This window comes from Anabas testudineus, chromosome 18, assembly GCF_900324465.2.
Source record: "Anabas testudineus chromosome 18, fAnaTes1.2, whole genome shotgun sequence".
NCBI classification, from domain to species: Eukaryota; Metazoa; Chordata; class Actinopteri; order Anabantiformes; family Anabantidae; genus Anabas; species Anabas testudineus.
In genome coordinates, this window is record NC_046627.1 from 6,933,728 (window position 1) to 6,957,577 (window position 23,850).

Here is a 23,850-nt window from a genome sequence, read left to right on the forward strand (position 1 = left end):
ATCTCATATCCAAAACACAGAAGGAATAACGTTGGACATGAGGAGAACAGAAGCAATAGTAAGTCTGCACAAAGACACAGAACAATTGTGAGTTGTTCCAAGATAATAAGAAGTTTGAAGTTCAATACACTTCATGAATCATTTAAAGACAACTAACACCTCAGTGTCTGTGATCGACTATAATGAAATAATTTTTGATGTGTTAGTCCCAGAAAAACCAAATCTCCTGAGAACAATGAAGGAGGTACAGGAGAGTAAAAAACAAGACAGTCAAAAGGTGAGATAAGATAAGACGACACTTTATTGATGTACCAAAGGTCACAGAGTCAAACTGACATCAGCAGTGAACAACAACAGAACTGATCTAGAATCAATGTCAAATCTAGAACAAACAACAACAACATCCAGTGAGGGAGGTGAGAAACAGTCGATCAACAACGGCCCTGAACTGACAAGAGCCTTTAAGTAGAGAAATCAGGCAGATCAGTCTGCAGTTCTCCAGGTCACTTCAGTTTGCTGGAAGTGTTTGAGACCGGGAAGTCTGATGACAGCACGGCCTTGTTTGACTTTTCATCGTCATCACCTGAAAAAAGTCCAGTTCCAGTGAATCAGGACTGAGTTCCTTCATCCAGGTCTGTGATCAGCGTGGAGGACTCGTCACAGAGACTCTTCTCAGCACTTCTCTCCTACTCCACACCTCCAGCTCCTGGTGGATTTCAGCTCTTCTGGATGATTTCTGATAAAGTTCAAGTTCCTCTCCTGGAATCAGGCCTGTGTTTAGCAAGACTAACATCTAGGATCTGTAGCAGGCTAACTGTATGTGAAGTTCTCTGTATGTAGGTATGTTAGTGTGGGATTTCATGTTTGATATGGGGAATAGTAAATTGAACTAAATCATTTTCACTAAGTAACTTACGATATATTTGAACTGCTTTTAGTTTTGTTGACAATCTCTTCCATCATCATCTTCACCAATTGCTGCTTTCAACACTTTGAACCTGGTGTTCCCTGAAAGCTGATGTTGGTTTTTAGCCTTTAGTCCAAACCTGGGCAAATTACGGCCCGCGGGCCACATCCGGCCCTTTGTACGTCCCTGTCCGGCCCGCGTGAGGCCAATCATAAACACCATAAATTAAACTTTTTTTTAACTTTTATTTTGAAATTTTATTTTGAAATTTTATTTTGAAAAGCGTTACGTCGCTACGTAGGCACGTCGTAGACGTAGCACCTTCACTCGCGTATACACGTGTGTGAGTGAAGGTGATGCTGTTCGCCAGGTTATCCCCAAGAAAAGAAAAGTTGATAACGAATGCCGTATTTTCAACAAAACATGGACTTCCAGATATTTCTTTACAGAAATTAAAGGCAAAGCAGTGTGCTTAGTCTGTGGTACACAGGTTGCTGTGTTTAAAGAATATAATTTGAATCGCCACTACACCACCAAGCATGAAGATAAATACAGAAATCTGTCTGGTGAAGAGCGTGCAAGGGAGTCTGATGCATTGCTTTCAAAACTACAAACCCAACAAGGATTTTTCACTAAACTTCACACTCCCAGAGATGCAGCCGTCAGGACAAGTTATGTCATTTCTCACAAAATCGCCAGAAAAAGTAAGGCGTTTTCCGACGGAGAGTTTATTAAGACTCTGCTGCGCTGATGTGCCCAGAGAAAAAAGGCGCATTTGGGAACGTTTCCCTCTCCCGACGCACTGTAACGAGGCTTTGTTGGAGGAAACTGAGGCTGAACATGGTGACATAAGCTATCACTGCACTGTTAGGTGGCTCAGCCTTGGCAAGGTTCTGAAAAGTGTCTGGGACCTGAGAGACCAGATTCAGGAGTTCTGTATTCAGAAAGGTCATGACATCCCAGAACTTTCAGATAACAACTGGTTGGCAGACCTCGGATTCGCTGTGGATGTGACTGCACTAATGAACGAACTAAATGTCAAAATGCAGAGCAAGGGCCTTTTTGTGCATGAGATGTACAGTGCAGGGAAGGCTTTCATGAGAAAACTGCAGCTTCTCTCAAGCCAAGTGAAGGACAACATTCTGACCCACTTGCCAACACTTAAGGAAGCCAAAAGATCAGGTGATCACCTCCAAAAGTACTCAACCATGTTAGAAGCATTGCATGCAGAGTTTTCAAGGCGATTTCAAGATTTCAAAACTCTTGAGAGTGAAATGCACATGGTTTCTTCTCCCTTCAACTGCAGTGTGGATGATGCACCAAGTGAAGTTCAGATGGAACTCATTGATCTGCAGTCTGACGCACATCTGGCAGATCACTTCAAGTCAGTCTCACTGCTGGACTTTTACTCCGCCCTCAAAGAGGAGAACTTTCCACACCTGAGGAGGCATGCTCAGAGGATCCTAGTCCTCTTTGGATCTACCTATCAATGTGAACAGACATTCTCAGTTATGAAGTTCAACAAATCCAAACACAGATCCTCTATGACTGATGACCACCTCTCAGCTGTCCTTCGCATAGCCACTTCAGACATTCCGCCAGATTTCAATGCCCTTGTTCAAGCCCAGAACAGACTGGATTATTCTCACTGAAGAGGTAACATGAGGTGGAAAGCATTACAAGTTATTGTTTGTGGAGATTAACAAGTTAAAAAATAAATTGCACTGGTTCAATAATTGTTTTTCTTATTTAACCAATAGACCACAGTTTCACATAACCTAATATACATATTTACAGAGTGCTTTATTCTTCTGATTATCAGTACCAGGTATTCAAAATATTTAATTTAAGTATTTTACAATGAAAGAAAGTTGGTGGCCCTCTGACACAATTCAGGCTTCTCATGCGGCCCCTGATAAAAATTAATTGCCCACCCCTGGCCTACAGTGTCTGCAGCCAACAGCTGATCTCTGACGTCAAAGGGGCGAGACCAGATCCGATCTCCCTTCAGACCAAATCCTCTGCAGAGTTGTGGATGTTTCTCTTCTTCTTCCATCTGTGCTGTTAAACAGTTTGTTCTGTTTGATAATGTGAACAGAATAATTCAGTAGTTTCTACTTGACCATGTTTCCAGCTGTTCTCTGCTGCTCTGTGCTGCTGACTGTGTTGTTTCTTCAGTCTAACGGTGAGTTGAAACTTATGTTTTATCATAAACACTGTGTTTTCATGCAGTAAGTCGTTTTTAGTTTTAGTTTTTTTAGGTGAACTCTGACTGTTCAGCTCCACAAACAGAGCTCACTTTATGCACTCACTGAATGCATTAAAAACACTTTTACTTAACATGTTTCAGAAAATGAACTGACTATCAACTGGAGTGTAAAACACTGTATTACAAGAAAAAGAGTGTTTTTATAAATGTTATTAATTCAGAGAAATCAACCAAACACTGGTCACATTTTTAGGACAGACACCAGGGAAACAGCAGCGTCCGTCCTACAACACTTATATAACTGAACCTGCTTCACTTCTTTTTATTTTCACATCACCCAGAGACCACAGCACGATATTAACTGAAGCTGAGTGTGGATGGTGGAAACTGTGTCTTCAGAATAAATTCAACATTGTGGTTTGTTGATGTGGACGATCAGCTATTACAAAGTTTTTCTTTTGCTCTTTGGATGAGTAGTGAATCAAATAGGAAAGAGTCCAGGTACCAGAATCTACATAGTTAAGTTGAACAGTCAGTCTCTGTGGTGTCTTTAACAGACAGGTCTGATGTTAACTCCTACATGTGTAAGACCTGGAAGTTCTAGTGACCTGTTTGACTTTTCAGTGTCGACAGCACAAAACAGCATTTTACACAGGATGGGTAAAAAGGAAAATGTGCAGGTGTCTTATTGTGACTTTTATATATATGAACTTTACCATGAGGACCTACAAAGACAACATGATAATTATCACAGTTATTAAAAACTACTACTAACAACTTCCTTTGACTGCACTTTGTTCTGCATCACTTCATCTTTTCTTGTAGTTGGATCAGGACTTTGTTTTGTCCATTACCTGTGATTTCATGACACTGAACCAAAAACTATTCTGTGGTGTGAACTATACTTCTCTGGCAACAAACACCTTAAACCATTAAAGACTTGTGTCTTTGTTTGGCTGAGAGAAACACTATACGTTGTTCCTGCACCTTACCTTTAAAACTCAGACGGTAACAAAGTTGAACTTTCAGAGCAGTAGTTGACTTGTCTTGTCATTATAGACTCTTCATTCCTGTATATATCAAAACATGCCAATGTGCAAAAACGATTCAGACATTTAAACTGGAATTCATCCAAATTAGAGAGTTGAGTTATAGTTTTTAATCCAGTCTACAGATAAATGATAGGTATGTTTTAATTTAAATGAATAAATTATTACTAAATAGTGTCCATTAGAACAACCCAAGATCAAACTCAGGCTTTTTCACTGCTGCTGTTAATCTGCTTTAATGTCTTATTTTTCTACAGCCACTGCTTTAAAATTGTGGCTCTGCTCTCATCAGTTTTCTTCATGAGCCACAATTAAACAAATACTAAACTGACTCATTTATCATTAGTAACAAGAATCTCTAAAAAATTAAGTCTCATTACGCAGCTGCAGTGGAAATTCTTGAATGTCTTCATTGACTTTGTCATGGACATTTTGAGATGTTCATTTTATTTTAGCTGGTATAATATAATAGTTGAATAAATAAACTGATCATACAATTTGTTTTGGGTCAGTAGGTAAAAATAAATGGATTTGATTTTAAGTTCCAGTGAACAAACCATCATCAGGCTGAAGCCAAAACAAACACTGAGTGTTGTAGTCAACTATTTCCTACATTGTTAAAAGCAGGAACTCAAAAGATCCAGGAAATACCATAGAAAACAATTGGCGGATGACAGAAGAATTATTTCACTGGTGAAGGAAAAAATCCTTTACAAAAGCTGATGAAACAACACTTTACTAATTCTTTGGCCATTAGAACTGTTCTCATTCCCAATTAGATTAATCTTTTCTGTTCTTGATTCTTTGTCAGGTCAGCAGAACATCACAGCTCGTCTTGGACTGAATGTCATTCTGCCTTGTCGAACTTCCAGCAGCGCCGTCAGCAGACTTGACCTGGAGTCTGAATACGTGTTCTTCTACAGGAACAAACAGTCAGATAAAACCTATCTGTCTTTTAAGGACCATGTGGAGCTGGTGGACAGTCAGATAAAGGATGGTAACCTGTCTTTAATCCTGAAGAACGTGATCAGAAGTGATGCTGGAACGTACGAGTGCAGAGTTCATCAGGACACAACATGAAAGAAAAGAGTTGTTATTAAGTCTGGACCCATCAGTATTATTATGAGTTGTTATCAGTCTGTAGTCCAGGTGTCATGACTCAACTTCCAGATAACTTCACCTGGATGAATGAGAATCTTCACCAACATATCTACCTTGTTGTGTTTAAGAGGTTGCAGTATTTGTACAGGAGCTATAAGCTGACATGAGTTTGTAAAAAGAGAAAATAGATTCTGTTGTGATCCTCAGTCATCAGCCACCTGACACCTGTTCGTACTCTGCAGGTAACACACCTGGAAACACAGGGAATGGACAACACGGGAATGGACTGTTGCTGTGTCTGCAAGTTGTGACTTATTTTTATTTGTTGGCACACTGAAGAAATGCAGCAAATGGTGTAAATGTGTGTACCACTCTGGTCTTACAACAGCAGACAGTTGAACTGACTTACAGTGTGTGTGGCTTGTGTTTAGTGCTCATGTTTTTCCACTGCATAGCACAGTAGAGTAACAAAACATGATTCTAGACAAGACAACAGGGGAGCGCTGCATACCACCCTCACACTCTTCCCAGCATCTCCTGGTGATGAAGGACGTTTTCAGTGTGAAGACAATACCAGCATATAGGGATTTCAGGAGAAGAATGATATGTTTTGTCTCAGTTTATTACTGGAGTGATCCAGTAAACATCCATTTGTTTGTTGTTTTAGACCAGTTTACGGATGCTGGATTAATTTTAGCACTGAAGCTCAAGGATGGACTGATACTGACTGTGACCTCAACCGAGGCCTTGTTCAAAGCAAAACAGCACATTTTTGAGAGTGTTCACACTTCAAGGACCTGATGTTGCCAGGTTCAGAGTCTTGACTATGAATATGTCATCATAGTTGGGAAGGAGCCACAGACATTTCAGCACCAGACACAAGATACTTTTGAGAAGCAAGTACAGATTTCGCCCACAACAAACATAAATTCTTCTTGTGCTGCTACTCTGTGGAGAGGCATGAAGCTCATAAAAACTACAGGGAAATTCAACTCCCACCACGTTCAGGACAAATATGTTAGACTCTGTGCTTTGCATCATTGTCCCACTGAAAGTTGAATCATTTCCCAGTCTCAGTTTTCTGTTTGGAACAAGGAGGTTTCAAACTTGTTTACTTTACTTCTGAGCCAATCACATCTCTGATGATACAGTGATTTTTAGTTGGATTAACTTGGCTGATATTGAGGGCATCTGGTGGACAGATGCTGAATGTTAGGGACTGAAGGAAGGAGGGTGTGACAGCTGCTTGTTCTACATCTCAGTCTCTTCAAGTTATGCTGTTATTTAACCTTAAATTATTTGTGGCTGCATCAGTAAAGTGAGTCAAGAAACTGAGACACAGTACTGTAGCTTGAGTTTGATCGACCTCATAAATATAGATATTTGTAAGTTACTTTTTTTCTCTGCTCAGCAGCTGATTTCGAGAAAAACTGGAACATAATAATGATAATAATAATAATAATAATAATTAATAACATGAATAAAATAGTGTCAATCGCAAAATTAGAAATATTTTCTGCTTGTTATTTAGTAATCGTCTTTCTTGACTTGTTTACAGCCTTACTGTAGCTACACTGGTCCAAAGAAATGCTGATCACACATCATACAGATGTCTTTGGAGTTTTTATTTTCTCGTTCTCTCTCTCTTTATCAGTCTCTTTCTTCATAAGACGCAGTATTAAATTAAATCCTGAACAATTTCATGTACTTAAGCAATCTTGAATTTACAATAGAAATTTAGTAAAAGGACGACAATAACACAACAAATCAACATCTTAATGAAACACGTCTCTGAGACATTTACACCAGACAGAGTAATTGGGCCTTTTATCCTGGGGGGTGGATGTTTGGTGTGCTGTCTACATGTTTGTGGTAATGACTGTGTATGTATGACTGTTGTTTGTATCATGCTAAATATTAAGTTTTGAAATCCAACCATACATGTTTGAGCTGAAATCAGCTCTGAGCTGGTGAGCCTCACTGTGGACTGTCGACCATAGTCTGTTAAAGATTTAATTCAAGATTCAAAGATTCAAAAAACTTTATTAATCCCAGAGGGAAATTGTTTTGCCTCATTACCATTGTTCTCAAAACAGACAGAAAGAAAAGCAAACACAACCTGGAAATAACATAAATACACAATAACATCAATACATAAAAAAAATATATATATATATATAATAATATATAATATATATATATATATATATATATATATATATATATATATATATATATATATATATATATATATATATATATATATATATATATATATATATACACACAGAAAGTGTAAAATAGATAAATGAAATTGGGTCAAAATATATAGATTCACAGCAAATAAATGAAAAGATGGATGGATACTGTCTGTAACCTCCTCTGTAAGGGGTGGAGGAATTGTACAGAGTGATGGCCACAGGTAGAAAAGATCTCCTGTGGTTCTCTGTGGAACATTTAATGTTAATAAGTCTTTGGCTGAATGTGCTCCTCTGTCTAACCAACACACTGTGCAGTGGGTGGGAGGGATTGTCCAGGAATAGATTGATGATGGTCGTATGTCACAGTGTCGGTATGCAGAAAAAACTTAGAAGAGGAAACTTAAACCTGGGCTGTTTTCTTAGGCGAGCATTTTAAAATCTGTTCACATTAAGAGTTACAGCTGTAGCTTTGTTCACCATGGACACCAAACTTCACAACAGTATATGAATGAGACTAAAACTGTTTTCTAGTTATGTCTGAGTTTTCTTTTCTGTTGTTGTTTAGACCAGGTGAAAGTGAAGCCTGGAGATGAAGCCAGATCAGATGTTGGTGTTGATGAGACTTTGTAGAAAACAGCTGGTATGAGTGATGGGATCAAAGTGCAGTAGATAATGTCTGACAGGAGTTTGAAGAGGAAATGGATTCTGTTGTGTTCTTCACTCATCACCTACCTGACACCTGCTGACTCACTGCTGCTTCTCATCTGCAGGTCACACAGCTGGAGGAGACGAGGATGGAGAAAAGAAGGACGTAGCTGTGGTTCTGTCAGTTTCTGTGCTTCTGGTTGTTGTTGTTGTTGTTGTTGTTGTCGTTAGTTTTCTGATCTTCAAAAAGAAACATCTGAAGCAGACTAAATATAAACCTGCTTCTGAAAGAGACGGTGAACATCAGGACGCCTGAAATTCAATTCAATTCAATTTTATTTGTAGAGCGCTTTTTACAATTGACATTGTCACAAAGCAGCTTTACACAACCAAAGAACAGTACATGAACAGTGTATGTGTATGAATCATGAAATCAGATTGTCCCTAATGAGCAAGCCGAGGGCGACAGTGGCAAGAAAAAACTCCCTGAGAAGGCAACAGGAAGAAACCTTGAGAGGAACCAGACTCAACAGGGAACCCATCCTCATATGGGTGATTACATGCTGTGTAGGCAGCAGGCAGTCCAATATAACAGTTAATGTCATGAAATGACTTTAACCAAACAGGAAGTCATCGCTTCTCGTCAACACTGGAGTTTGTTTCTACTGAGGCGTCACTGTGACGCAGCAGCAGCAGCAGAGCTAAACTTCTTAGTATCTTTTCCAAGCTTCTCTACTTCTACTCAGGTCAGATGTGAAGTGAAACCACCCTGGAGGACAAATCCTTCTTCTATTACTAACTTTCTTTCTGGATAACTAGTGAGACTGTTCGTCCTAAGATTCACCTACACACACAAGGAGTACGAGGTATTTTAAAGAGACAGTAGAGATCGTTATTGATGTTTAATCTCACAGAGCTTCTTTCTCTGATTGAAAGTTGAAATGTGATGTGATTTTGTAATTTTGCACAGACGTGATCTTGTAAGGTTTTATGCTTTTGTGTTGCACTTTCTGTCACTTATATAAGTTTTTTTAAAATCAAAAATTCATGTTATATTTACATTTTTATATATTACTTTTTAAACACAACTTCTGCTCAGAGGTTCTTTCTTCTCTTTCACTATCATTTTAACTCCCTGTGAGAAGTTGACACTAAAAGATTTACAGTAGAACCTCATATGAAAGAGACTTACATCTGATTGGAAAAAGAATCTGATTCTTCATATATCTGTGGAAACATTTGATTTGAGTCATTTGGTCAGAAAAATTTGAACATGAATTGTTTTTTTGTTTGAAATAAGAAATAAAAATAAAGCTTGAGGTGTGACGACAGTCAGAATGAAAGTGATGGTTGTAAAACTGCTAAACAAGTGAAGTCATGTTATTTCAGGTGAATTCCTGTTTAGGGAAACTTACAGAGGATCATGTGTGTTTATCTGTTCAGCCTGAGGAAACGAACACCTTGGTTACCATCTGGAGTGAGGATCTAATGATGATCACGTGGGATTTTCCACCCATCTGTTGCAACAAGATAATCACTTTAGGGAAACAATACTCACCTGGTCAAAGTCCCTTTGTCTCCATGGAAAAAAGCAGAGACCAGCACCATGTGCATCATCACCCTTTAAAGAGCCAGACCATAATGCAGTCTGGAAACAGGCTGATGGTGAACAGCTGTTAGAGGAAGGAAGAAATGCATTACAGTCATAATGGACCATATATAAATCGATCCTGCAGGATAGGAAAGCTTTAGTTGTACATTTCTGTTCTGAGTTGCAGTGATGATGAACCTGTATTCGTGTTTGAGACACAGAGAGACTCGTCTGTCAGAGGACATAACAACCACATCTACTTTCTGATCCCTCTTCATGCTGAGCCACATTATTTTCCAGCACTTTGCATCGTGTTTGATTATCAAATGATGTGTTGGTGTCTCTGCTTCACTCTGAACAGAAAAGTCTTTGTTCAATGTCGTCAGAAAGGTGAAAGGGAAGTTGTCCCATCTTCAAAATTCTGCTGAGTAACCACATGTACATTTTAACTTCTTCAGCTTTTTTCCTGATGATCAGAGTTAATCTCAGACCAGGTTGAATGTGATAAGTTTTTGCTGAGTCCTGAGATACGCACTAGTTTCCTTTGTGTCTTTCCACAACTTTAACAAAACAGTAGCAAGAAACCCTGACTTTAGTTTCCTGCAGTGAAGTGTGGGAAAGGGTCCATTTAGGGAATATTTCTTTAGCCCCGATGTTTGTGACTAACGAGAGCAGCTGTGGGAAGTTTCCATTTGAGTCCCAAAATCACCAAGAAGATTAAAAAAACTTTAATAATCCCAGAGGGATTGAATCTCTAAAGTCCCTTCTTGTTCTTGGTGAGTGTGTGACTCAAACTGACTAACTTAGTAGAAACAGTAAAATCAAGAATCAAGAAATGTTTTAACATAAAATGATCTGAAACCCACAAGCAGGTTTTTGTTTACTTCCTGTGCAGTGACCACAGATAAGATTCTGCAGCTGCTGCAGCAGAGTAACAGCCTAATTTCCAGTGAATCCAACCACAGAACCCATCTGTGCATCAAATCATCTGTGGTGATGGTGTTAACCACTACACCATTGTGCTACTGTAGCTCAAACTAAATGAAAATGTAAAACAAATGAAGATTATTGTACATTTGATTGGTCCAGATGAACACATTTGATTATATTAACAAGTATAGTCTGTAGGAGTTGTTCTGCTCCATGGTTAATGATACTGGGAGTTTTCTTTTAGGTCACATAAGAGTTTGAAAACTTCCCCTCAGTATGAACTGGATCTGAACTTGTTTCAACCTACTGAACAGGGCGGGAAGAGACAGGGTTCATGACTCTTAGCGACTCTTAGCACAGAAACATTTAAAAAATGTAGAAACAGTGTTTTAACTGAAAGCAGATTTAGTTTAAGCAGCATCGTGTCAACATTCAGAAAGTTGGACTCACATATATTTTGTCTTTCAGTCTTTTCAGGTTGTTATGTTGATGTTTTTCTGCAGTAGGATCTTGTTTCCTCCTGAGTGTTAAACACTGATTAAAACCAGTCAAACAGTTTGATAATGATTGAGCTGGTGAGCATCACTGTGGACTGTCGGCCAAAGTCTGTTAATAGACTGATGATGGTCGTATCTCATAGTGTCGAGCATGCAGAAAAAACCTGGGCTGTTTTCTTATGGCGAGCATTTTGAAATCTGTTCACATTAAGAGTTGGAGCTAGAGCTTTGTTCACAGTGGACACTCAACTTCACAACAGTATATGAATGAGACTAAAACTGTTTTCTAGTTCTGTCTGAGTTTCCTTTTTGGTTTTTGTTTAGGTGAAAGTGAAACCTGGAGACGACATAGTCCTTCAGTGTCAGATTCCCAGAGAAGCTATTATTCGACTGTTGGAGTGGATCAAACCTGACTTGAAGTCAGATGGTTCTATTTTCTTTTACTTTGAGGACCGCTCTTGTGATCATATTCTGCCCCCTGCTAGGGAGACTTATCTTTATGCAGCCTCTGGTTCTGGCTGTATGGTGGCAGATGGGTGATTCTGAGTCACTGTGTTTCAGCCACAGCTAAAACTAAAACCAGAGCTGTTCAACAACACTACACAGAGGATGTGTTAACAATCATCAAACTGTTTGACTGGTTTTTATCCAGTGTTTAAAACTCAGGAGGAAACAAGATCTGCTGCAAAAAAACATCAACATAACAAACTGAAAAGACTGAAAGACAAAATATATGTGAGTCCGACTTTCTGAATGTTGACACGATGCCGCTTAAATTAAATCTGCTTTCAGTTAAAACACTGTATCTACATTTTTTAAATGTTTCTGCTCTCAAGAGTCATGAACCCTGTCTGATGTAATTCTGAATCTTAACATAATTTTAACTATCAGTAAAAAAAATTTAAAACTATGCAATTTTACCAAAATAACAATATTTCAGTTGACATCATCACACATATGTTAACCTCAGTCTGTTTGAATAGAAATAAAAGTTAAAAGTTTCAGATTGACCACTCACTCACACAAACACACACACACACACACACACACACACACACACACAGTCCTCACCTTCCAAAGCCAGAGAGAGAACAAGAGAAATGTGTGAAAAAACAATAATACCGTCTCTACTGAGGACTCCATATGAGCTGCAGTTTGGAAGTAAAACTACAAGTGTGTGTTGTATAATGTGTGGATGTTTTTTTTGGCAGCTGCACTCAGATATGGCTGAAATCCAATAACTCAGTCTGACACACACACTGTGTTCACTTCAGGATCTGCAGCTCAACAGTTTAATATATCAACACAATGATCTGTCCACACTGGTGGATTTAATCAGTCAGGTGTTTTTTCTCCGTTTAACCTAATTTTTTCTCCTCTTTAATCTGGACAATAACATTAAATTCAATGTAACCAGCTGTTTTAATGTTTTACTGGTTGTAGCCTCACTAATGTCACACTTTAATAACTCTGTGGATCTTTTCAGCCTGTAAGCAAACTGGAGTTTATCTAATATTGGTGGAAGGCAGGAGGTGATATGACTACTAGTACAACATCAAATAACAATAAATGATACAGTTCTGTATTTTTGTCTCTGTTTCCTCATCTTAAACCAAATGCTGTAACAAATTGTCATTTCAGTACATCCAGAGGTCTTTGACCCTTTAGGCCTACTCTTTGAATACTTGGTGGTTTCCTTTGTGGTTTAAAACAGTAGAACAGAGAACGACACTCAGAAGAGGTACAGTATGTTAAGTATCAGAGTAGAACCACATGACACCAGATTGTAAACTGAATGGTGACACTGAACCATAATCATCTCCAGTTTCATCTCTGACCAGAGGACGGTGGTTGTTCACCTGTTCTGAATCAGGTAATCCTTCATATTATAATTATAAACATTAATAATTAAGATATATATATCTTATATATTGTATTTATCTTAAGTACTTTATAAACCTAACTTCAACCACATAAAACCACTGAGGAAGCAAGAGAATAAAAAGATTTCCACTAGAAATCAGTACGACAGAAACGTGTCTCTGGTGTTTGTCAGATTTTTTTGACTTGCTTTCCATTTTAAAGAAAGTAAAACAAACATATGTTGACTTCAAACCGGTTTATTAAACAAAAGAAAACTTTGTGCAGTTTTATCTCATGGTCTCAGATTCAATCTATATAAATATGTAGTATATAAATTTACCCTGCAGATGTCTGGTACAGTTCCACACTGACTCACAGTAGCTGGAATTATGGCTGGAATACTGGTTAAACACTGTATGAATTACTCAACCACAATAGTAGTTGAGTTATTGTGTTGTGTTTGACTTAGAGGATGGAAATTAAACTGAATTAGCTCTTCTTGTCAAAATGAAATGATTCTGTAGATTTAGATGAGCTGATGCTTTTGCAGCAATTTCCTGCCTTCATCACAAAAGATACAGAAAAATACAGTATTACTTTATTGCTTAAGAGAGACTAAGAGAACCAGAACATCAACACTCCAACAGTATTTCTTTGGACCAGTGTAACTACAGTAAGGCTGTAAGCAAGTCAAGATAGTCTGTTATCACATTACAAGCAGAAAATATTTCTAATTGTCAGTGGACTGGACTCAGCTTCATTACTCACTTTACTGATGCAGCCACAAATACTTAACACAGAAAAGTCTTTGTTCAATGTCGTCAGAAAGGTGAAAGGGAAGTTGTCCCATCTTCAAAATTCTGCTGAGTAACCACATGTACATTTTAACTTCTTCAGCTTTTTCCTGATGATCAGAGCAGGTTGAATGTGATAAGTTTTTGCTGAGTCCTGAGATACGGTTAAATAACACAACTTGAAGAGACTGAGATGTAGAACAAGCATCTGTCACATGCTCCTTCCTGTCATGATTCCTATTTTAGTCCCTGACATTCAGCACCTGTCCACCAGATGCCCAGATTACCCATATGAGGATGGGTTCCCTGTTGAGTCTGGTTCCTCTCAAGGTTTCTTCCTGTTGCCTTCTCAGGGAGTTTTTCTTGCCACTGTCGTCCTCGGCTTGCTCATCAGGGACAATCTCATTTCATGATTCATACACATTCACTATTCATGTACTGTTCTTTGGTTGTGTAAAGCTGCTTTGTGACAATGTCAATTGTAAAAAGAACTCTACAAATAAAATTGAATTGAATTGAATTGAATTGAATTGAATTGAATCACCCAAGTCAATTCAACTAAAAACCACTAAAAGTACAGAGAGAGATCCAAGTGTGATCTACTGTATGTGTGCTCAGAAGGTGGGTGGTTGATCATTCACAGCAATCAAGCTGTTAGTTTAGGAACTCTTAAGCAGTACAGTAAACAGAACTTTATACTTTATAGTAAACACTGAACTCTGGGTTAATTATTCCTGAGATGAGAACTGAGTTTTCAGTTCCAGGAAAGTGGATCAGAGTCAGTTTGGTTAATTCAGTATTTGTTTACTTGTGGCGTATGAAGGTAAACCATAAAGAACAGAGCCACAATTTTAAAGCAGTAGCTCTAGAAAAAAAATTACATATTGAAAAAGCCTGAGTTTGTGTAAAGAGTCAATTTAAAAAAAAATCATTCACTGATTTACAGACTTGGGTTGTCCTAATGGAATAATTTATTCAGTAAAATTAAAACATACACACCATTTATCTGTAGACCTAATTGAAACCTATAACTCACATCTCTAATTTGGATGAATTCCACATCAGAACCAGTAAGTCAACTTTTAGTGACCCCTTCCTCTTTGCAGACACAGCCCAGGAGGTGATAAGGTAATAAACCTGTAATAATATTTGAGGTATTTATTTGGGTGGCTGGTTAGTGTAGTGGTAACATCACCACCTCCCATGTGGGAGCCATGGTTCAAATCCCAGCCGTGGCCTACCTCCATAGGGGTCCTTAGGCATGCTGCCCTGCCTACCCTTGTACTGACTTGAAAGTGGCTTTAGATAAAAGCGTCTGCTAAATGTAAATTATTTATTTTCCTATTCTAACCTAATGCAGCATCAGCAGCTGTAGAGTAACCTTTACCATGGCTGAAATCAAGTTTCAACTAGTTCAGCTCCACTTGTGACAATAATATGGCTTTACTTGTTAAACAGTTTCACAGTAATCAGGCACAGAGCCTTTCATGTTGACAGTCATCTAACCTCAGGCTGTTCTACAGAGCTTTATGTGACTTCAGCAACAAAACACTACTGGCTACGTTTACATTCATAAAATCACCATTTTGGGGCCTAAGCCAGAAAAAATCCCTGTGCAGATTCAGAAGTTTAAAACCGTTTTCACTCTGGGCATCTGATCTGACTGATTAGAACTGAAATGTTAATGCAACTTTTAATTAATGTTAAAACAAACCGTGTACAGATGTGTACTGTCTCTGTAAGATCCCTCAGTACATTTACATCTCTTGTTTGTGCAGGAGAAGATCCTTAGTTGTCTAGGTGAAGTTATCTGGAAGTTGAGTCATCAACTGGACTTTTTTCTTCTCAGGACGAAAAGTTTCACTAGTTAATAACTGGAAAAGTGTCACATGGAAGTAAAGTTCATCATACAGATAAGTTAAGCTCTGCTGTTATCCTCAGTAATGTCTCAGCAGAAACCAGTGTTGACGACAAAGAGACGATTTTATCAACGTTCTGCGTCCTGATGTTCAGCTTCTGTTTCAGGAGCAGGTTCATATGAAGTCTGCTTCAGATGTTGTTTCTTTCTAAATACAGAAAACAAACAACAACAGCCAGAAGCACAGAAACTGACAGACCAACAGCCAACCATCCTTGTTTCCTCCATCCTTGTCTCCTCCATCCTTGTCTCCTGCAGCCTTGTTGGTACCTGCAGATGAGAAGCAGCAGTGAGTCAGCAGGTGTCAGGTAGGTGATGAGTGAAGAACACAACAGAATCCATTTCCTCTTCAAACTCCTGTCAGACATTATCTACTGCACTTTGATCCCATCACTCATACCAGCTGTTTTCTACAAAGTCTCATCAACACCAACATCTGATCTGTGATGTTTCACTCTCACATCAACAACCAGGAAGCAGCTTCAACTCTGATCCACACACACACACACACACACACTAACTCACCTGGTTTAAATGTCAGGTTGGTGGTGTTGATGAGCTCAGTTTTTCCGCCATATCCAACATAACACTCATATTTTCCAGTATCATTGATGTTGACGTTCTTCAGAATCACAGACACGTCTCTGTCCTTCATCTTTGGATCTTTCAGCTCCACTCGACCATGAAATAATGGATGTTGGTGTTGTTCATCTGAGGGTTTGCCTCGTTGGAAGAAGACATAACCATCCGTTTTATGTCCACATTAAGAGTGTGATGGCAGCCCTTCTGGGATCTTGACAAAGGAGACAGACATTGTCTCCAGGCTTCCCCTTCATCTCCTTTGTCCCTGAAAAATTAAATAACAAACAAAACCATGTACTTTTTAGGGTGGTTTAATTTTCAGAGCTCATAGGCCTATGTGATCACATTATTTGTCCTACATGGATACATTTAAACTGATTTTCTATTTTCTAACAGCCTGTTTCATTAAGTTGGCCTAATGTTCAATTTGCTGTTAAACTGTTGTAATTACTGTGCTCATATTTGTTTCCATTTCTATCAACTGTGGTGACAGTGGCTGATACAAAGAGATAAATATATTAGTATAAAAGTACAAGTATTTGGATTTTTCAAATACTGGGTGTTACAAACTGTTTAAACAACAAGCGCACAGGTCACACAACATTATATGATTGTATTAAGTTGAAATTAGACCGTCTGCATAATTATCTTTCATCAAAATGAAGCTGCCAGTTATATAAAGCTGAAATCAAGGAGTCCTCTCTTAAGTATGTAGTGGTGACAGTAGCTGATACAAAGAGATAAATATATTTAAGTAAAAACGCAAAACAAACATTAAGACTAACAGGAATTAAGAGTTGTGAAACTGTCTGAACCAACATAGAGCAGCAGAGTCACAGGCGTACAATCATATAATATTACAGACTAATTCACCAACAGGCTAAAGCTAGTGATGGTTCACAAAACAAATTAATGAACTTATGCTAAAATGACACTCATAACAAATAATGGAAAAATGTTCATTTAAATATTTTTCGCACAAATTAACTTTTAATTTTATTTGCAGATAAAACGTGGGCTAAGATTTTTATCTACTCCCGCCTCCTCTATACATTGAGAAAGAGTTTTTTATAAAGTAGAGACTAAATCATCTTGACCCCAACATGCTACATAAAGCTTTCTTTTTTAATATAAATGTGTAAACCTGCTTTCTCCTTCATAGATAAGTACACAAGCACTAATATTTCCTAAGTGACTTTAACAAAACATTCACTTTAATGTCAGGTGTGTCACTTATAAAGCCTCTTGTAAATTCTTCATTTGACATCCTATGTTAGTCCAAACCAAATTATTTTGGTTATATTCAGATTAAATTAGATTTATACACTTGTCTTTTATTTAGTTAGCACTTTATTATCAGCTCTTACGTAAATAAGACCATTCATGGCCCTGGTGGTGGCCACATGTCTGAACACTCTTTATTCAGGTTGGTTGCAATTGATTTTCAATCCAACAGATGGCGCATAACACTAATCTGTAGTAGGCCTTCAGGCTTCACCAGGGTGAAAATACGCTTCTGTATATAGGTTAATTCATTACGTGGTAGTTGAACAAAAAATAAAATGTAAAACAGTTATAACCTACTAACACCAGACATTTTATCATGATTTACTGTGAAACCAGTATATGTTTCCTTCCTAACTAGAGTCACTAATTAACCAAACTGCAGGTTTTTTCTCAGATTCAAGTGTAAATTAATGTTTAAACAAATATCAACACTTTATGAGTAATTTCTAAGTCTGACATCACAAACTCGACAGTCACTAACTCACTAACCTTCATTTGAAGAGGTTCCGATCAGCAAAGACAAGACAACGAAGAAAGACACTGTTACTGAGGACATAATGACAGCTACAGTACACTAGACTGACGAGGTATGAACATTACTGAAATTTACAACTAGAGAATGAACAATCTTCCTATTCCTCAAATTTGCTGCCATCATTATCCAGGTTGAAATCTGTTCTGACAATTCCGTAAGACTATTATAGATTTTAACCATCTTTAACAACCAGGTATCGCCAGCTCCTACTGTTATTTTGTATCCGCCCCTCGGTGTGGTGAGAACTGAGGAGGGATGACAATATTTCGAGCGCTTACAGTAACCTACCAATAAAAAAAAGGCACTGAGTTAAGACCCAGCCCACAAACTCCTCCCCGGCAACACGGCCAGACGGTATATGCAAGAACACAATTTGTTTTATCAGGAAGTGACGCTCAAAACGTGTAACTCATAACCTGCTTTTCACATCAACACATGGCTCAGTAAACTCAGGAACAAGAAAGAACAAAGCTTAACGATATTTTTATTGTCTGTTATTTTCAAACTTGAAAAAGTGTTTAAATCCTTTAGTCACAGTCAAAATGCAAACAACCTCACCACAACAGATATCAGCACAGTTAACATGAAATCTTAGGTGGAAGCTCAGATCTATATTTTTACAACCAATGACGTAGATGATGATCAACAAGCTGCTGTTAGTAACAAATACTTTATTTAAAAAGGAAACATGTTAAGACAGAGAAGCTATTTTTGGGCTGTTGGAGTGGACCAGACCAGACCTAATCCCACTCAGATGGTGATGTTTTCTTCTACTTTGACGACCGCTCTTATGATCATATTCTGCCCCCTGCTGGTTGGTTCCTGTCACTGCTCAACTCTCTGCAGGAGGAGGTGACACATGGAAACACGTTTTATTATATTACTCTGTTTAATTATTCTTTATCTTATTTAAAGGTTCTGGTTTAAAAGCAGAGTGATTCCGCTGATCTCTAAATGTCGACTGCTCTTTAATATTCATCATTTTATTGTGAGGTCATTGTGTCAGAGCGCAGGGAGGAAGGAGACGCGAGAGTCATGGAGACTTACACTTGCCGGCCATTTTATTAGGTTCACCTTACTAGTACCGGGTTGGACCCCCTTTAGTCCTTTGTGGCATAGATTCAACATTCCTCAGAGATTTTGGTCTGTTATCATGTCATGTTGACATGATAACATCACACAGTTGTCAGCTGCACATCAATGATGCGAATCTGCCGTTCCACCACATCTCAAAGGTTCTCTATTGGATTGAGATCTGGTGACTGTGGAGGCCATTTGAGTACAGTGAACTCATTATCATGTTCAAAACCAATCGAAACCAGTCTGAGATGATTCATGTTTATGACGTGGCACGTTATCCTGCTGGAAGTAGCCATCAGAAGATGGGTACACTGTGGTCACAAAGAGATGGACATGGTCAGCAACAATACTCAGGTAGGCTGAGGCGTTGACTAGATGCCCATTGGTACTAATGGGCCCAAAGTGTGCAAAGAAAATATCCCCTGCACCATTACACCACCACCACCCGCCTGAACTGTTGATACAAGGCAGGATGGATTCATGCTTTCATATTGTTGACACCAAATTCTGACCCTACCATCTGAATGTCGCAGCAGAAACCGAAACTCATCAGACCGGGCAACGTTTTTCCAATCTTCTATTGTCCAATTTTGTTGAGTCAGTGTGAATTGTAGCCTCAGTTTCCTGTTCTTAGCTGACAGGAGTGGCACCAGGTGTGGTCTTCTGCTGCTGTAGCCCATCTGCCTCAAGGTTTGATGTGTTGTGCGTTCAGAGATGCTGTTCTGCTTCTAAGTTACTGTTGCCTTTCTATCAGCTCGAACCAGTCTGGCCATTCTCCTCTGACCTCTGGCATCAACAAGAACTGCTGCTCACTGGATATTTTCTCTTTTTCGGACCATTCCCTATAAACCCAGATTGGACAAGATGGAAATCCAGAGTCTACAGCTTTACACCTACACTGAAACTTTTTAAAGGGGCAGGTCTTGCGTCTCCTGCCTCCGACGCTTTAAACACTCACAAACCTGCTTTTCACCAAAAATGTTGGGAAGAGTTGATTTGATGTGGTAATAAAAATCCCTGTAGCCTAAGAGTGTGTATACATATCAAGAATAATGTGTTAAGTCAACCATCTCCCCCCTCCTCTGTCCAACCATTACGCACCACAGTCTTGAGCTTTTGTTTAGTAAAGCTGCAGGTTGTAAATAGGAGAAGAGATGATGATTACTGGATGATTACAGGATGGTTACAGGATGATTACATTGCCATGACCAAAAATTAAAACTTTCTCAACATCTGGATTCCTCAGGTGTTGAGTTTCTTTATGTGGATCAAGTATTTTAACAAAGCATGACTCACCATTTGTAGCAGTTTAGTAGTTTAGTAATTTAGGAAACATGTAAATACTGTAAAGTTTTATGCTTTCAGCACTTGAAGTGATTTTCTTGACTTCACATATATGTTTAAGCTTCAGCTTTGTTCACCATAGACACCCAACTTCACAACAGTATATACATGAGACTAAAACTGTTTTCTGGTCATGTCTGAGTTTTCTTTTTTCAGTTTTTGTTTAGGTGAAAGTGAAGCCTGGATATGATGTCGTCCTTCAGTGTCTCCCAGAGAAGCTATTATTGGACTATTGGAGTGGATCAGACCTCACCTGAAGTCAGATGTTGATGTTTTCTTCTACCTTCACAACCACTTTTGTGATAACCACCAACATCCATCTTATCGTGGTCGAGTTGAGCTGAAAGATCCAGAGATGAAGGAGGGAGACATGTCTGTGATTCTGAAGAACATATGAGTGTTATGTTAGAAATGGATTCTGTTGTGTTCTTCACTCATCACCTACCTGACACCTGCTGACTCACTGCTGCTTCTCATCTACAGGAAACAACAAGGATGTAAATGTTGGACTAGTAGCTGGTTTATTAAGTTAAGTTGTCCTGCTCCTCCATCTTGAAAGAACGTCTCATGTCTCTAAAACCCCTCGGTTCCTCTCTCCTCAAAGTTAAAGTCAGTTTTCTTATCTGTTCCTTTGAGTCCACATACAGAATCTTTCCATGTATCTTTAGTGGAGGGAATAAGAGACAAGTGACAGAGACGTAGATGCCGTTTAGAAAAGTGGGATGTTACCAACAACTAGTCTGTTTGTCTTAGAGACATGAAAAGGTCATGGATGTAGTTTAATTAAACCCCAAACTAGATTCATTATCCTGTAACAAACTAGTTTTAGTAGTAAAACATAATGAGCAACAACTGTAAACACTGATTAGGTTGATGATTGATGCTGAATGTTTTATATTTTAACTTGTGTGTTTGTAATGTGGAAGTTTTTTACAGAAACATTTTGTCATTTTTATGCTTCTGTGTTTTTTAAAACACTTTATCTCTCCATAATACGCTTTTATACAACTTTTATTAACTATGGTTTTAAATAAAGTATTTGTTACTAAGCTGCTTGTTGATCTTTGTTCATAAATATTGTTTGTTCAAAGGTGAAACATCCCAAAGGTTTCTGTTCATTAACAACCTTCATCCATCAGTTCTGAGAACCCATTTTTAAATATTATTAACAAATGACCAACTCTGCTGTCTGTGCTGCAATAAAAATGTTTTTAAGCTTTGTTCTTCCTTGTTCTTGAGTTTACTGAGTCGTGTGTTGATGTAAATGAACTGTTAATAAGTTACAAGTCTCATCAGGAGAACTGTGAGTGATCTGAGATGATCGAAGATGAAACGTTAAAATGTGGGAAAACAAGTTGAAGGTGGAGAAAGAGGAAGAGGAGCAAATATCATGAGTCCAAAGTAACAAAGTGTGTTTGTGTGTATTTACTGTTCGGGATGAGAATGAGAATTAATTATACAGTAAAATACTTTACAACGACACAGAGACTTGATTCACATTAAACTTTCCTCAGCTGTACCCTCACAGATCACTGGTGTTCCGCCTTCTTCCTGGATGTTTTGGTCCGATTTCAACAGTCGTCACAGTTCGTTGTTGAAGAAGGACATAATCTAGATTTAACACTGAATTAGAGTTGGATTATGGTTTTACTGATGTTAAACTGTCCAATATAAAAGGAATTTTATACTTGACACGACGGAGGATCGTAGAAAACGGTAAGAATGGTTTAGTTTCGTTTCTTATAAACTTCTGGTCGGTGACTGTAGTAACATGTTCAAAGACGCCATTTTAGAAAAGTTTGTGTCTGAGAGTGAACAGAAACATGAAGACTGTGTAAACATCACTCTGATTACTCAGTAAAGTCAGCGGGAATAAGGAAAAGCTTCACCTACATTTTCTACATTAAGCCGAACACTACATATACTAATATAATAATATTATAATAATGTGGTGAAGTCTACAGCTAAACAGTGGAGGACAGCAGCGACACCTAGATCTTCTGTTATATTCTCCACCCAGAAGTAGAGATTAAAGATTCATGGAGTCACACCCTGAACCCTCAGCTGGTCAAAGACTGTAGGACAGACAGATCATTTAATTTGTATGTGATACTTTCTTGAAAATGTCCGACTTTGGATAAAACACAGATGATGCTGGGAAACATAAAAACCCACAGTAAGTCTGTAGAGGTTTGGATAAACTAACTTCTGCCAAGTTTTCTGCTGATCGGAACCTCTGCAAAGAATAATAATAATAATAATAATAATAATAATAATAATAATAATAATAATAATAACAATGATGATGATGATGATGATGATGAATAATAAAGCTGTTAGTGAGTTTGTGATGTTTCTCTTTTTTCACCGTCAGAAAAAACCTGCAGTTTGGTTCATTAGTGACTCTAAACTGTGTCAAAGACAGTGTCCGTGGTGTCTGTCTGTTCTTATTATTTGTGTTAGTGATAAATAAAATGATAAATGTTCCAGTTCCTGGTTCCAGTTAGAGAGGAAACAGATACTGGTTTCACAGCAAATCATGGAAAAATGTCCGGTGTTAGTAGATTATCACCGTTTTATATTTTAGTCATGTGGTCCACTACCACGTGATAAATTCCCCTACTGAGAAATACGGAACTGTATTTCCAGCCTACTGACAAGAAGCCTGTATAACAGATTAGTGTTACACAAATCAATCTGTTAGATTTGAAAAGTAATTCTAATCAACCTGGATAAAGAGTGTTTCAGACATGTGGTCACCAACAGGACGATGAATGATCTTATTTACATAAAGCTGATAATAAAGTGCTAACTGAATAAAAGACAAGTGTATAAATCTAAATTAATCTGAATATAACCAAAATAATTTGGTTTGGACCAACACAGGATGTCAAATGAAGAATTTACAAGAGTTTACAACAAAGTATAAGTGACACACATGTGACATTAAAGTGAAGGTTTTGTTAAAGTCACTTAGGAAATATTAGTGCTTGTGTACTTATAGGTCAAGGTGATTTAGGGTTGGGTTAGGGTTAGTGTGTGTTTACATTAAGTATTAATGTTTATAATTATAATATGAAGTATCATTTGATTCAGAACAGATGATTATGGTTCAGTGTCACCATTCAGTTTACAATCTGGTGTCATGTGGTTCTACTCTGATACTTAACTTACTGTAATCACTTATTATTACAGTAGAACTGCATCAAATGAGCAGATTCACTCTTACATTTGTAACCAGGTGGAAAAAATGTAAATAGGATGTAGTCACTGTGGCAGTTTTACTGGAGATGTTAGCTCTGAACAGCAGAGGTAAA

At 38.1% G+C, this 23,850-nt stretch overlaps 3 protein-coding genes across 4 annotated transcripts in view; all 3 read left to right on the plus strand.

Annotated features, from left to right (window-relative positions):
• The window catches only part of LOC113168720 (NLR family CARD domain-containing protein 3-like), a 434,580-nt gene that overhangs the window by 220,279 nt on the left and 190,451 nt on the right, over positions 1 to 23,850 (plus strand). The window lies entirely within an intron of this gene.
• The window catches only part of LOC113168719 (NACHT, LRR and PYD domains-containing protein 3-like), a 174,448-nt gene that overhangs the window by 50,904 nt on the left and 99,694 nt on the right, over positions 1 to 23,850 (plus strand). The gene's annotated exons all lie outside the window — the stretch shown is intronic.
• On the plus strand, positions 1,518 to 6,402 carry LOC113168158 (general transcription factor II-I repeat domain-containing protein 2A-like). 2 transcript variants are annotated; one of them, XR_003299345.2, is made up of 3 exons: positions 1,518 to 2,563; positions 2,855 to 3,092; positions 4,977 to 6,402. XR_003299345.2 is itself a non-coding variant. In XM_026369165.2 (2 exons), the coding sequence occupies exon 1, from the start codon at positions 1,561 to 1,563 to the stop codon at positions 2,557 to 2,559; it is 999 nt and encodes a 332-aa protein (XP_026224950.1). In that variant the 5' UTR covers positions 1,518 to 1,560; the 3' UTR covers positions 2,560 to 2,563; positions 4,977 to 6,402. The 2 variants fall into 2 exon arrangements, 1 of the variants encoding a protein (XP_026224950.1); XM_026369165.2 differs by lacking the exon at positions 2,855 to 3,092.